General features: G+C 41.9%; 1 protein-coding gene across 1 annotated transcript in view; it reads right to left on the bottom strand.

Annotated features, from left to right (window-relative positions):
- LOC137379590 (adenylate cyclase type 2-like) overlaps nucleotides 1-15,328 on the bottom strand; it is a 606,709-nt gene that overhangs the window by 143,076 nt on the left and 448,305 nt on the right. Inside the window, exons 14-16 of the mRNA XM_068050644.1 lie at nucleotides 15,090-15,187; nucleotides 8,960-9,044; nucleotides 5,270-5,407 (exon numbers count right to left, since the gene is read on the bottom strand). Coding sequence (XP_067906745.1) covers nucleotides 5,270-5,407; nucleotides 8,960-9,044; nucleotides 15,090-15,187 — 321 coding nt within the window. The remainder of the gene's footprint in view (nucleotides 1-5,269; nucleotides 5,408-8,959; nucleotides 9,045-15,089; nucleotides 15,188-15,328) is intronic.

Raw genomic sequence — 15,328 nt, 5'->3', positions numbered from 1 at the left:
AGGTGCGGATGCGCCACCGTTGACACCCCACGATATTTCACGTGGGGGCTCATTGAAATGGAAGTGGTGGAACGACCACCCCTGACGATGTAGAGGGGGCAGCTGCTCTGTCCCCGGCAGTGGAGTTCAGCGCCACCGCGCAGGCACCGGTGCCATTTTTAAAGGGCTTCAAGCCCTTAGAAGGGATTTTAATTTTTTAAGTTATATTGTGGTGCATTGTATGCAAAAATTTAAATAAATGCTGGAGGCCCTTTCATACCACCGCCCAGCAATATCAACAAAATTAAATTTTTTCCCAACCCGAACTTACCCCCCAACCTCATAACATTTGCCCTACAACCCCTTCCCACCATCCCCACAGCCAATAAAAAGTGTTTCCCCCATTTCCGCCCCCAGTCCCACCCTGATAATGACACTACTCCCCCCTCCCCACCAATGACTCGCCTTGGAACTCCAAACGGAGCCACGAAGGCGCGCGAGTTGCGGCCTTAATATCGTATGGAACAGCCGTCGGGACAAATAAGTTGATTTGCATGTTGTTTTAATTAATTTTAATATTTAAATGAAGGCCCCACCTTTGTACCGAGACCTCGCCGTCGCCAGTAAAATGCAGCAGGGCCTTCTCGGCGTCGGGGGTCGTGGCGGGCCACTCCCACAACTAGTTTACGGGCCCCCAACCACCATGACCCCCAATGTCGAGGGTCTGGTAAAATCCAGCCTACCAAGTCTGTCCAAATCCCCTTGAAGCCGCTTTGCATCTTCCTCACAACACATTCCCACCTAGTTTTGTGTCATCTGTGAACTTGGAAATATTACATTTGGTCCCCACATCCAAATCACTGATATATATTGTGAATAGCAGGGGCCCAAGTACAAGTACTTGCAGTATCCCACTAGTCACAGCCTGCCAACGCGAGAATGACCCATTTATTCCTACTCTCTGTTTTCTGCCTGTTAACCAATCCTTAATCCATACCAGTATTTTACCTCCTATCCCATGTGCTTTAATTTTGCTAATCAACCTCCTGTGTGGGACTTTATCAGAAGCCTTTTTAAAATCCAAGTATGCTATAACCACCCACTCCCCTTTATCAATTCTGTCAGTAACATCCTCAAAAAAAACTCCAACAGATTTGTCAAACATGATTTCCCATTCATAAATCCATGTTGACTATTCCCAATCAGATCGTTATTATCCATGTGTCCATTTATCACATCCTTTAGAATAGATTCTAACATTTTCCCTACCACTGATGTAAGGCTAACAGGGCTGCAATACTCTGTTTTCTCTCTCCCTCCCTTCTTAAATAGTGGGGTGACATTTGCCACCTTCCAATCTGCAGGAACTGTTCCAGAATCTATACAATTTTGGAAGATGATCATCAATGCATCCACTACCTCCATAGCAACCTCCATAGCTGCTTCTCCACATCTCTCTCCTCCTTAAAGGCATCCTTTAAAACATACTTCTTCTATCAAGTTTTTGCTCACATGTCCTAATATCTTTTGGCTTGGTGTAAAATTTGTTTATCTGGTTACACTCTGCTGAAGTACCTTGGGGTGTTTTATTACATTCTTTCTTTTGGGCCTCCTTATCTCGAGAGACAATGGATACGCGCCTGGAGGTGGTCAGTGGTTTGTGAAGCAGCGCCTGGAGTGGCTATAAAGGCCAATTCTGGAGTGACAGGCTCTTCCACAGGTGCTGCAGAGAAATTTGTTTGTCGGGGCTGTTGCACAGTTGGCTCTCCCCTTGCGCCTCTATCTTTTTTCCTGCCAACTACTAAGTCTCTTCGACTCGCCACAATATAGCCCTGTCTTTATGGCTGCCCGCCAGCTCTGGCGAATGCTGGCAACTGACTCCCACGACTTGTGATCAATGTCACACGATTTCATGTCGCGTTTGCAGACGTCTTTATAGCGGAGACATGGACGGCCGGTGGGTCTGATACCAGTGGCGAGCTCGCTGTACAATGTGTCTTTGGGGAGCCTGCCATCTTCCATGCGGCTCACATGGCCAAGCCAAGCATTACATTAAATGCACTATATAAATGCAAGTTATAGTTGTAGTCCCACAGACCTCCCCATATTTGCTTTCCCCCTCTGTCTGTTGATGTCATATTGGAGACATAAGCAGGGATAGGCACCAACATGTTGCACTACAGACATTTGACAAAGTTATTGACTCGACCATGCACATGGGGTGCAATTAATCTGTATATAAAGTATATAGCCAACCTAATGCCATCAAAACACAGTCCACTTTAAAACACATTTCTCCCTATTTAGTGAGATAGCTGGTATTGTTTTTACTTGCACAAGTAGTTAATGTCTGCCTGCACACTTGATAAGCGATGCAGAGAATTTGGATAGATGTTCATCTGTCAGGAGTGATCTTGATCTCTTTCTCTCCATCCCTCTCTCCTCTCTGTGCCCCTCCCTCTCCCCCTCACTCTTCTCTGTGTCCATCTCTCTCCTCTCTCCCTCTCTCTCCTCTGTGTTCTTCTCTCTCTCCTCCCACTCTCCCCCTGCCCCCTCCCTCTCTACTTCCTGTCCCTCTCTCCCCCCTTCCCTCCTCCCGCTCCCCTTCTCTCTTCCCCCTCTTTCCTCCCTCTCTCTCCCTCCCCTCTCTCTCCTCTCACTTTCTCTCCACCACCCACACATGCACCAGGAGTGGAAACACACTGCCGCTCGGCGCCTGCCCACAATCTGAGAGAAACTAGGGCCTTTGGAGAGCTGGGAATGTGCACTGTCTGCCTAAAAAAAGAACAGCTTGCTCTGGCTCAAAGAAGTTTTGCCTTTCCAATTCTATTATTGCTTTCCTGTGCGTTATTCTATCTGTTCTTCTCACACCAACACTCTCCAGGACTGATTATGCAGGTCAGCCCATGGGCAGGGAGCAGCTAATTGATGACTTCAGTCTTCCCAGCGAGCCCCGCCTCCCCCGTGCTCCAATTCGACAGAGGTCCACGCAAAGGCAAACCATCCACACTTTTGACTGACGGGCTGGATACAAAACTTTGCTGGGCTGCAGGAACGAGCCCGATTCCATGATCTTTTGTCATTACTTTTGCTCCTGATAATTATAAATGTCTTGCTCCAAGCCTTTATACTTGTGTTTTAAAACACAATTGGTGTTTTCACAGAAAATCCATGCTATTATCTCCCCACAGTAGAGGGACTCAATGTTCTGGTTTTAACATGCATTATTGTGAATTGATTTGCAACCACCTACACAAGCATATTCGACAAGGAAGAGTAACAGATTCTGGATTCATCGGATCTGTGTTAATAAAATATAAATTTTCTTGCTGGTTTGGAAAGCTGCTCTGACTATTCTTTAGGACAGTTTGATGAACTGGCAGTTCTGAAAAAAGGTGACGCTGTACTCACCCTTATGTAGTCAGCTGCCCAATAGCATTGTACTTTTCCTTTGTTTTAGTTCATTTGCATGGGTAACAGCAGAGCAAATCCCAAATAAAAATTAAATGAATAAAATTCTGTCGACTCAATTTTTTCCATGCACCTCTGAACAGATTAGCTATTAGCAGTGGTTTGGTTCATTTGGAGGGATGGAGTTCAGATCAATTATTGTGAAAAATTAATGCTCAGTTTTTATAAACATATTTTAAAAAAGGATCAGAGAACAAAAAAAAATGGCTGCATAAACAGAGAGGCTGCGCTTGTCTCTGACTCCTTCCCTTTTCCAGTCACACTCTTTTCTCTCACATTCAAATTTGCATTCAGCAGTTTTGCACACAATATTTTTTCATATTTGTATAATTAAACATAACCTGTTATGTATCTCATAAAGAGGAGTTATGTACATAATACAAAGGCACTTAATGAAGAGAGATATTCCTGAGCATTCACTCAATACTATGCAGCGTATTGCTGATGAACAGTTGTATTTTTCTACGTGCTTTCTTTCCAATACCCAGTACTGCTCACATTGTGTTTCTCAAAATATGGTTTTAAATTTGTAAAACATGGATTGTATACAACAGTCTACATCACAATTACACACTCAGAGATGGAACATAATTAGTGACGAAAAACAGGAAAGAAAATCTAAAACCAAATCTTCGCAGAAAATATGCTACACAAGATTGATCTCTTGAATCCGTGTAAAATGAAGTTGATGTCAGCACGGTTCAGTTATTTTTGCTATTTGTTTGAACTATGGGTGCCCAAGTAACAGCACTAGATTATTATAGGGGGATAAGTACTTTCGCTGTTATATTAAACATTATCCCCATGTAAGAGGAGGATTTCAATTACTAATTAAAGTATTGAATTTGGTTCACTGCCGTGGGAAAGGTTAATTTATTTATTTAGAGATACAGCACTGAAACAGGCCCTTCGGCCCACCGAGTCTGTGCCGACCATCAACCACCCATTTATACTAATCCTACACTAATCCCATATTCCTACCACATCCCCACCTATCCCTATATTCCCCTACCATCTACCTATACTAGGGACAATTTATAATGGCCAATTTACCTATCAACCTGCAAGTCTTTGGCTGTGGGAGGAAACCGGAGCACCCAGCGAAAACCCATGCAGACACAGGGAGAACTTGCAAACTCCACACAGGCAGTACCCAGAATTGAACCCGGGTCGCTGGAGCTGTGAGGCTGCGGTGCTAACCACTGCGCCACTGTGCCGCAAAGTGGCACAGAGTTAAATGATCCACAGAAAAAATTGCAAGATCTTATCACATAAAGGAAGTTCTCTTTGATCCAAATATCTTTTGAGAACAAGCCATTCATTAGTTTGGCACTGCTTGAAGCACCAATGCTTTCATTTCCATTATTTCATACATTCTTAAAATTCCATATTGATGATAATTGCAAAGCATGACAACTAGTTGGATTTCAAAGTGTGAAAGGGTAGCACAGCACTTAAACACAATGCCTTAGAGTGGTAGAATGTGGGCATAAAATTCCCAACCTGCTGAGTTTCCAATATCAATTGCACGAAGCAGATGGAATGTGTTTCTCTGCTAGGCAGTGAGAAGAAATCAGATAGCAAGTTGATTATGGCTCAATTGTACACAAACCTTGATGATCAACTCAATACTGATTCTGGCAGAAGTATGGGAGCAAAAATTTGTTTATACCCTTAACAGTGAATGGTTCATGATACAAGAGGAAAGCAAAGTAAATATGGATGATTTAATATAGAGGTACAAAAAATTAATTTAATAAAGAAGATTATTCCCATAATGTTAAAAAGAATTGAAGGTTTCATTATATAATGTACTTACCATGTTAAATATTGCCATAACTAATATAACTGTGGTGGTAGTCATTGTGAGTGTAAGGCGTGGCAAAGGTCTGTTGGCAATTATCTCGGATGATTTCAAAATCCAGAGCAAGGATGCTGAAGCCTTCTTGTTGCATTGCTAGATACAAAAGAAACAGTACAATTAAAATTCTTTAAAAGAAAATTGCATTTTATGCTTGCAGTCCAAATGATCAATTTTTGTCAGCCTAGATGCTTTTGGTTTAGATTATACGAATTACTGCCAGCAAAAGTAGAATATTAGAAAATGAAATTTTTGTCAAATAAACAATTTAGTTATATATTTAACAAGATTCAGTGCTGCTCAAGTAATAGCAGGAAGCATCGCCAATGTCTTTTGATACCAATTAAATATTTGAAAGTATTTTTCTTGTATAAAAACATATGACCACTTTACAATTGCAGGGAGAATATCTTGTATATGTTCTTGTTATGAAAAAAATGTTTTTCAAGAAAGCAGAGTTTTAGGACAAACTTATTTCCTTGAAGAAAACAGTAAAGTCTATATTTTTACATCTTTGCATGAGTGGGTCTTGTTAACTGTCAGATCCTGCTGCTTTAATTTGAACTGTAGCCTCTACGTGCTGCTCACTCAGTCCCACACAACATTGACAGTTGCTTCAAAAACATTTGAGAAGGCTTACTGGAATCACGAAGATATGCCCAAATGTGCAAAGGCAAGATCATCATTTATTCATGTTTTATGAAGTAAACACTTTTGTTGCTGTCACCCTATTCCCCATGCAGAATACTGAAATTATAGAATAGTAACAGCACATAAGGAGGGCATTCAGTCCATCGAGTCTACACCAGCGATTTCAAAGAGCAATCTAGTTAGTCCTGGTCCCCTGCTCTTTCCCCATATCACTGCAATTATTTTCCTTCAAGTATTTATCCAATTTCCTTTTGAATGCTACTATTGCTTGACCAAGTGTCAGTTCATTTCCTCCCAGATTATTGTTTCTAAAACTTTCCTCACCAATAACACTAAACTGATTAGTCTGTGTTTGGCAGGTTTATCCTTCTCCCCTGTTTTGAGCAAAGGTGTAACATTTACATTCCTCCAGTTCTTTGGCACCACTCCTGTATCGAAGGAAGTTTGGAAGATTATGGCCAGCACCTCTGTAATTTTTAAACACACTAGGTATATTCATCTACACATAGCTCATTCTATTTTAAGTTTCATATTCAGTTTTCTTTACAAATTGCTTATTTATGCCATAGATTGGAAATCACTAAAAAAGGGAAGATAATGACAATTTAGAAGCATTAATGACAAGTGTGCTCTGTGTATGTCTTAAATGCAACACTTGTGAAAAATGAAAATGACAAATTGTGGATTCATAACTTGTGCTTAAGTGAAGGTGCTTGGAGAAAATTTTAAATACTATACTTTTATATAAACACTCAATTATTGCAGCTAGAGGGTCATGGGAACTTTTTGTGTTCAATAATTATTATGCAAGCAATGTATTCTCAGCACCTTGCTGTATGGCTGTGAAACATGGGAAACTTACAGCTACCAGGAAAAGAAGGTGAATAATTTCTATCTTCGCTGTCTGCAGTGCATTATGGGTATATACTGGCAGGACAAAATCACAAATACAGCAGTCCTCTCAAAGGCAAAGCTCCCAAGTGTGTTGGCACTAATCAACAGGCAGCTTTGGTGAATCCGTCAAGTCCGTAGGATGGAAGATGGTCACATAGCCAAGGACCTTCTGTATGGTGAGGTAGCCGGGGCCAGACAACCAGTGGGATGCCCAAAGCTCCGCTTCAAAGGTGCTTGCAAGCGTGATATGAAGGCCCTAAATGTCGTATATCGCACTTGGGAATCACTAGCTGGTGAAAGGGGGAAATGGCAACACATCCTGTGGACTGGTGTGCACTACCATGATGACCAGTTGCTACAGCAGCTTGGCAACAGATGCCAACGTCAAAAACAACAACTCTCAGTTTTACTTGTCAGCTTCATGTGCAACACTGGTGGCAGAACCTGCCCCTCAAAGATTGGCCTTCACAGCTGTCATCAAAGCTGCACCAAGAGAAGACACACCATCTAAATAGATTATTTGCTACGTGTCCATCATGTTTTGTAGATGGAAGGAGGCCAACCAAAAAAATCAAAGACAAAAGATCCTAGTAAAATAGGTTTATGAATGAAACCAACTCATTCTGTTATTCTTGGTACAAGGGAATCTCAAACTGATTTGTTTCACTAGTCTTGGAAAGTGCCTCCATCATCAACAAGAATGGGGTAATGCAGAAAAACTAAGTTGACAGATATTGGTGAGCAGCCACCTGTACATTGCTGAAAGGGTTCCTCAGGGCAATGTTCTAGGCCCATCTACTTCAGCTGTTTCATCACTGACCTTCCCTTCACCATAAATCAGGGTGTGACTGTTCATTCATAATGATTGCATACTTTTCAGCTCCATTTGCAATTCCTCAGCTAATGAAGCAGTCTGTGCCTACATGCAGCAAGGCTTGGCTTGGGCTGACAAATAACAAGTAAAATGCATGCCACACAAGTGCCAGTCAATGACCATCATCAACAAGAAAGAGTCTTACCCCCTTCCTCTTGACATGCAGTGGGATTGCCATCACCAAGTTCCCCACTATTAACATCCTGGGGGTCATCATTTATCAGAAACTCAACTGGAACAGCAACATAAATATCGTGGCTATGGCAGAAGGTCAGAAACTGGGTATTCTGCAGTGAGTGGCTTGCATCCTAATTCCCCAAAGCCTCGCCACCATCTCCAGCACACAAGTAAGGAGTGTGATGGAGTACGCTACACCTGCCTGGGTGGATACAGCTGCAATGTCACTCAAGAATGCTCGACACCATCCTTGACAAAGCAATCCACATGACTGGTATCCCATCAGCTAATTTAAACATCCATTCTCTTCCCCCACCAGTGTACCATGGGTGCAGTGTGTCCTAGTTACAGGACACACTGCCACAAGTCACCAAGGCTCCAAAACCCACCACCAACACTATCTCTAAGATTCAGAATGGTTGAGCTGCATGTTGGCCCACTTATCATTCCTGAATGCCCACTCCACATAGTGCTAAAGCAGATTAATGTATATGTCTCCTGTGGGTTTTCCAATCTACATAGTAGTACAAATATATTGCTTTCCTAAATTCTAAGTTCTGCACATTTGCTTTCGCTGTTGGCTAATTGTGCTTTCCCTCTGAGTTGGTTGGGCTCAGTTGTGATGTTGGCTATGGTCACTCATTGTTGACACTCATTATGTAGACAGATATAAAAAATGTCCATTTGAGAACCATACCACAGAGTGGTCAGCACTCATTGAGTTGTAACCCACTTTGAGTAACCACCTTAAGAAGTGGAAGAATGAAAGGAGAATATGATTTTTTAAAAGGAACAACTTGTACAAAGATGCCATTGTTACTTTCATCACTGGTTTCTTGAATCAATGTTGCATTACATTTTAAGAAAATTAACCAGTTTTTAAACTGTTGTGGGTGATCTCTTCATCATAGACATACACACAAATATAGATGTATATGAGATATTAGCTAACTAATCAATCACATAAATATAAATGCCTGTCTGTTAATTTATTACTTAACACAAATAATTTATTGTTTTCTCCATCCTAAATGAAAAATGTGAACACCCACCAGAAGCTGTCCTGCAAAACAGGTGAACAGGATGAAGACAAGGGTAAGGAAAGCAGTTCCAAACGAAATCCCAAGAATAGAAGTTCTACAACAAATCCAAACATTTAATTGAAAATAAATGTATTTTTGATCACTTACACAAATAATATTAACAGTTTCAGAATTAACCAATGCGTGTTTCAACTTTTGCCTGCCATCAAAACAGCACCTCATATCTCTCAGTGTGCCATATATATTGAATTACCTTTTGAACTGTAGTCATTTTTATTATACAAGTGAATGATAAAACAGGATCTGGCCAAAGTGGACTGGGAGCAGCTACTTGTAGGAAAGCCTACATCAGAGCAGTGGGAGTCATTCAAAGAGGAAATAGTGAGAGTTCAGAGCCAACATGTACCCATTAAGGTGAAGGGTAGGACCAACAAGTCCAGGGAACCCTGGATGTCAAGGGATATAGAGGATTGGAACAGGAAAAAAAGGAGGCTGATGGCAGATTCAGAGCCCTGAAAACAGCGGAGGCACTAGAGGAGTATAGGGGGGTACTTAAAAAAGTAATTAAGAGAGCGAAGAGGGGACATGAAAAAACATTGGCGGGCAAGATAAAGGAATACCCTAAGGCGTTTTATAAGTATATTAAGGGCAAGAGAATAACCAGGTAAAGAGTAGGGCCCATTAGGGACCGAAGTGGCAATCTGTGTGTGGAGCCGGAGGACATAGGTGAGGTTTTAAATGATTACTTTTCATCTGTATTCACTATGGAGAAGGATGATGTAGGTGTAGAGATCAGGGAGGGGGATTGTCATATACTTGAACATATTAGCATTGAAAGGGAGGAAGTATTAGCTGTTTTAGCAGGCTTAAAAGTGGATAAATCCCCAGGCCCAGATGAGATGTATCCCAGGCTGCAATGTGAGGCAAAGGAGTAGATAGCAGGGGCTCTGACACAAATTTTCAAATCCTCTCTGGCCACAGGAGAGGTACCAGAGGATTGGAAGACAGCGAATGTGGGACCATTATTCTAGAAGGGTAGCAGGGATAAACCAGGTAATTATAAGCCGGTGAGTCAAACTTCAGTGGTAGGGAAACTACTGGAAAAAATTCTGAGGGACAGGATTAATATCCACTAGGAGAGGCAGGGATTAATCAGGGGTAGTCAGCATGGCTTTGTCCGGGGGAGATCGTGTCTAACTATCTTGATTGAATTTTTTGAGGCAGTGACTAGGTGTGTAGATGAGGGTAAAGCAGTTGATGTAGTCTACATGGACTTCAGTAAGGCTTTTGATAAAGTCCCACATGGGAGATTGGTTAAGAAGGTAAGAGCCCATGGGATCCAGGGCAATTTTGTAAATTGGATCCAAAATTGGCTTAGTGGCAGGAGGCACAGGGTGATGGTCGAGGGCTGTTTTTGCAAGTGGAAGCCTGTGACCAGTGGTGTACCACTGGTACCCTGGGACCCTTGCTGTTTGTAGTATACATTAATGATTCAGATGTGAATATAGGAGGTATGATCAATAAGTTCGCAGATGACACGAAAATTGGTGGTGTCGTAAATAGTGAGGGAGAAAGTCTTAGATTACAGGACGATATAGATGGGCTGGTAAGATGGGCGGAGCAGTGGCAAATAGAATTTAATCCTGAGAAGTGTGAGGTGATGCATTTTGGGAGGTCTAACAAGGCAAGGGAATATACAATGGATGGTAGGACCCTAGGAAGTACAGAGGGTCAGAGGGACCTTGGTGTACTTGTCCATAAATCACTGAAGGCAGCAGCACGGGTAGATAAGGTGGTTAGGAAGGTATATGGGATACTTGCCTTTATTAGCTGAGGCATAGAATATAAGAGCAGGGAGGTTATGATGGAGCTGTATAAAACGCTAGTTAGGCCACAGCTGGAGTACTGTGCACAGTTCTGGGCACCACACTATAGGAAGGATGTGATTGCACTGGAGAGGGTGCAGAGGAGATTCACCATGATGTTGCCTGGGCTGGAGCATTTCAGCTATGAAGAGAGACTGAAAAGGCGAGGGTTCTTTTCCTTAGAGCAGAGAAGGCTGAGGGGGGACATGATTGAGCTATTATGACAAAATTATGAGGGGCATTGATAGGTTAGATAGGAAGAGACTTTTTCCCTTAACGGAGGGGTCAATAACAAGGGGGGCATAGCTTTAAGGTAAGGGACAGGAGGTTTAGAGGGGATTTGAGGAAAAATCTTTTCACTCAGAGGGTGGTTGGAATTTGGAACGCACTGCCTGAAGAGGTGGTAGAGGCAGGAACCCTCACAACATTTAAGAAATATTTAGATGAGCATTTGAAATGCCATAGCATACTAGGCTACAGGCCAAGTGCTGGAAAATGGGATTGGAATAGTTAGGTGCTTGATGGCCAGCACAGACACGATGGGCCGAAGGGATGTTTCTGTGCTGATAAACTCTATGACTCTATGCGGTAGCCATTTTGCACACAATACGGCTTTACAAATAGCAATGAGATGACTGGTAATTCATTTGTCTTTATTGGTGTTGATTGAGAGAAGAATGATGGCCAGGAACCTGCCATCCTTTCATAGTGCCATAGGATCTTTAACATCTACCTGAACCACTGGACTTGGCAGATAGGATCTTGGTTTAATGTTTCATCTGAAAGACACACCTCCAACTGCGTAGCACCTACTGTGCTGAAGTATCAGCTTAGATTATGCAGTCAAGTACCAGAATGGAGGTTAAACTCACAATCTTCTGATTGGGGTGAGAGTAATTCTAAATTAAGTCAGCTAACACTTAAAGAACTTCTGCTGATAGGTAACGGAATAGTATAGTTTGCTGAATCCCTAAATTGCAGCTCCATGAAATGATGTGAATTTAAAGTTATGATTCCTCACTTTTCTGATTTCCAATCTCAGCCACTGTGGTAAAGCACTGACCAGTGGTACAGCCTTCCTCCAAAAAGGGAAAATTTAGTGGAGGAGTTATCCCAAGTTGCTGTCAACACACTTTATGCATCTTACCACTTAATTCAAGTGTGCATGTGTAGCTGCTGACATGGAAGATTGCAGGTTGCCTTCTAGATTGTTGTCAGTCCATACCATGGCCAAACATGGCATGGAGAAGATAAAATAGAAGTTTGCACTCCTATTTAAAAATAAAATAGCTCTCATTGGCTATATTAACATGTATTACATCACAGTCACTTAACAAAGCCAAATCTACAGCAAACAAAATACCCTGTTTGTTGTATGAGCCTTATATTAAAAGTCCATCAAATTCACCAGTAACATATTAGTGTTGGGTGCACATTGTCATGCAAAACAGGAAAGCATCAAACAATGCTACCAATCAAATCGAATATAATATTACTGAATAAAAAGCAAAGACATAGAAATCAAATACACAATATGATAATCAAAGTATAGCTATAGTTAACTTTAATTGCATCATTAAATACTCATTATTTAAATGTTAAAATACAGAGGGGTTAATAAAACGTTATCTTGTGGTCCCCCCCAACCTTTTATATTTCAATCTTGCTCCATTCACATTACTATCTCCTCATCAGCATATATAATAGATATTTTTCATACAGACAGCCTCAGTACAATTCTTTGCTAAACCTGCCAGGATTGGAATCAAGTTTGGCGACGGAAAAGAAATTTTGGGCTGAATCTTATCAGCGCGCCTTGCTCCGCGGCGGCGTACTGCGAAGTCGGTGGCCTTCCAACATGGAAGTGCTGGTGCAGAGCCCCCGCAATATCAGGCGCGGAGGCTCATTTAAATGGAGGGGATGGAACAGCTGCCCATGATGACATGGAGGGGGCGGCTGCCGCGTCCCCGGCAAAGGCGTCGGGCGCCACTGTGCAGGCGCCGTTGTCATTTTTAAGGGGCTTCAAGCCCTTCAGGATATATTAACATATTTAAAGATGCCGGTGTGAGTAACAAATTTTATAAACTTTTCATGTAACATTGAATCCCCTCTCCCACCCACCACCCCACCACACTGAGTCCTAAACACATAAGTTTTTTAGTTTAGTTTAGAGATACAGCACTGAAACAGGCCCTTCGGCCCACCGATCAGTGCCGACCATCAACCACCCATTTATACTAATCCTACACTAATTACATATTCCTACCACATCCCCACCTGTCCCTTTATTTCCCTACCATCTACCTATACTAGGGGCAATTGCTAATGGCCAATTTACCTATCAACCTGCAAGTCTTTGGCTGTGGGAGGAAACCGGAGCACCCGGAGGAAACCCACGCAGACACAGGGAGAACTTGCAAACTCCACACAGGCAGTACCCAGAATTGAACCCGGGTCGCTGGAGCTGTGAGGCTGCGGTGCTAACCACTGTGCCGCCCTAAATTGACCTATTCCCCAAAAAATACACTTTATGAAATTCTGAACTTTCCCCCCCCGAACTTCAGTATCTTTGACCCTCAATCCTTCCCACCATCCCCACAACCAATAGGAATAGTTTTCCCTGCTCCCCTCCTCCCACCCTGATAATTTTATTCCCACCAGTGTCTCGCTTCGGAACTTTTGTTTCTTGATGACACAGTTGACAACAGCAAACCAAAGTCAGGAAGGAGAACATAATGTAAATGATGGTCTGAAATTATGATTTGAATTCAGATTCTCCAGTTAAGAATTAAATTCTCCAGCAACAAAGCTGCTGAATCATGATTAAATTGAGTTTTACAGAGGATTAAAAATTTTGCTGTGTTGCATTTTAAAGATATGCTTGCAGCAGCATCTGCAGGTGTGAGGTGTTTCCTTAAAAGTGCAATTCATTTCAGTAGGGTATTGGAAAAGAAAATCAAATTCAACTGCAGAACTGTCAATTATCATCTCTGTTATTACATATTATGACAATGTCACGGGCAATTCACAAAACCCAAATCTCAAAGTGAAGAATGTTTTTGCAATACAAATTAAGAAAGAGATTCATTGTTTTAGCTTCACAATATGAAAACTTTAGAGAGGTGGCAATCCATTTAAACAATGGAAGGTTTAAAAGGTACTTGGGCATAGCCTATCCTTCTCATCTCTACCTGGGATGGCTGTAACTTCCCAAGCAACAGTCCAAATGCCTCCAAAAATACATGTAGGAACTGAGGAAGTGTGGATATGAAGATTAATGATATTAGAATAGGAGGAGGTACAGGTTTGACTGTGAAGCTTGACCTTTTATATCAAGTGGCATGGAATAGGCATATGCTCAGCAACTGGGGAGGATTCCCACACAGTTGTAGTGGTTAGTGGCTTCGAAAAAGCCAACATGAATAGCTATCAAAAGGCTTGTGGTTGCTTCCCCTAATCTGCTTCCAAATAAGCCATAATCGCAAAACGGTCGGGTGTGGCACAGTATTGAGAACAGCCTCTATGACGATAAGCAACATCAAGTCCTGAAACAGCAAAAACATTTTTTATTTAAAGAAACAACATTAATTGTCTTTCCTGACATTACTACCCTGTCCCTTGAGAGGGATAGCACCTAAACAGTGCACTGGAACCAACACCAGTTTTTCTTCCCCCAGAGTTGTTTGCTTCTGAACTTCTCCTGGACTGCAACCAAGTGCAAAGGTCTACAACATTCATTTTAATGTAACTTATATTACTGAACACTCTTCAAGTGCAACCACCATAAAAGCCTGGCAGTTAGAAACCCTGCAGCAGTGGGAATGACCACTGGAATCTTGTCCTTCTGGATGCTAACTAAAAAGAGCAGCCAGAGGCCTTCTATCTATCCTTGAAGATAAAAAAAGGACTAAGCTTGGGCCCTGTTGTTTTTAGTGCCTGCCCCTCTATAATCATCGATTGGAGAGTTGTTTAGCACAGGGCCTAAGGCTTATTTCGACTGGGTGCCTTTCAAAATGGCCCCCTTTCAAGGCTGGAAAGGAAAATGAAGCAGAAAAGCCAGGAATGCCCCTGCTTGTCACATTATCATTGCAGCCCTTAGCTTGTGCCTATTGTAGGTAAAGGCACTCTCTCTACTATTTGGGGAAAGCTCTTGAAATCTTGGGAGAAATGTAAAGGGGCAGGGAATAAGCATCTCTGGAGGAAAAGCACAGGAAAATTGTCCCTCGTATTTCTATTAATACATTCACAGAAGTGAATTGTGTACGCATACTTACTTTGGCAACACCAGAATCTGAACGACGAAGATACAGAAAAATATGAGGCAAGCACAGGTAACATAGTACTTGAAGGCTGGAAGTGTAGTTGCTCGGTACTATAGGAGTTAATATGAAAATATTAATTAATCCATGACCTAATGTAAAAAAGCCCCTAAACATCACAGTAAACTGTAATCTTTTTAAGTACAGACAATAAGATTCATGAGGAGGCCTTTTCAAGGTTAATCTAAAGTAAA

Source organism: Heterodontus francisci, chromosome 2, assembly GCF_036365525.1.
Source record: "Heterodontus francisci isolate sHetFra1 chromosome 2, sHetFra1.hap1, whole genome shotgun sequence".
In the NCBI taxonomy this organism is placed as follows: domain Eukaryota; kingdom Metazoa; phylum Chordata; class Chondrichthyes; order Heterodontiformes; family Heterodontidae; genus Heterodontus; species Heterodontus francisci.
Note: the sequence above shows the minus strand (reverse complement) of the source record. Positions and strands in the feature narration are given on the sequence as shown.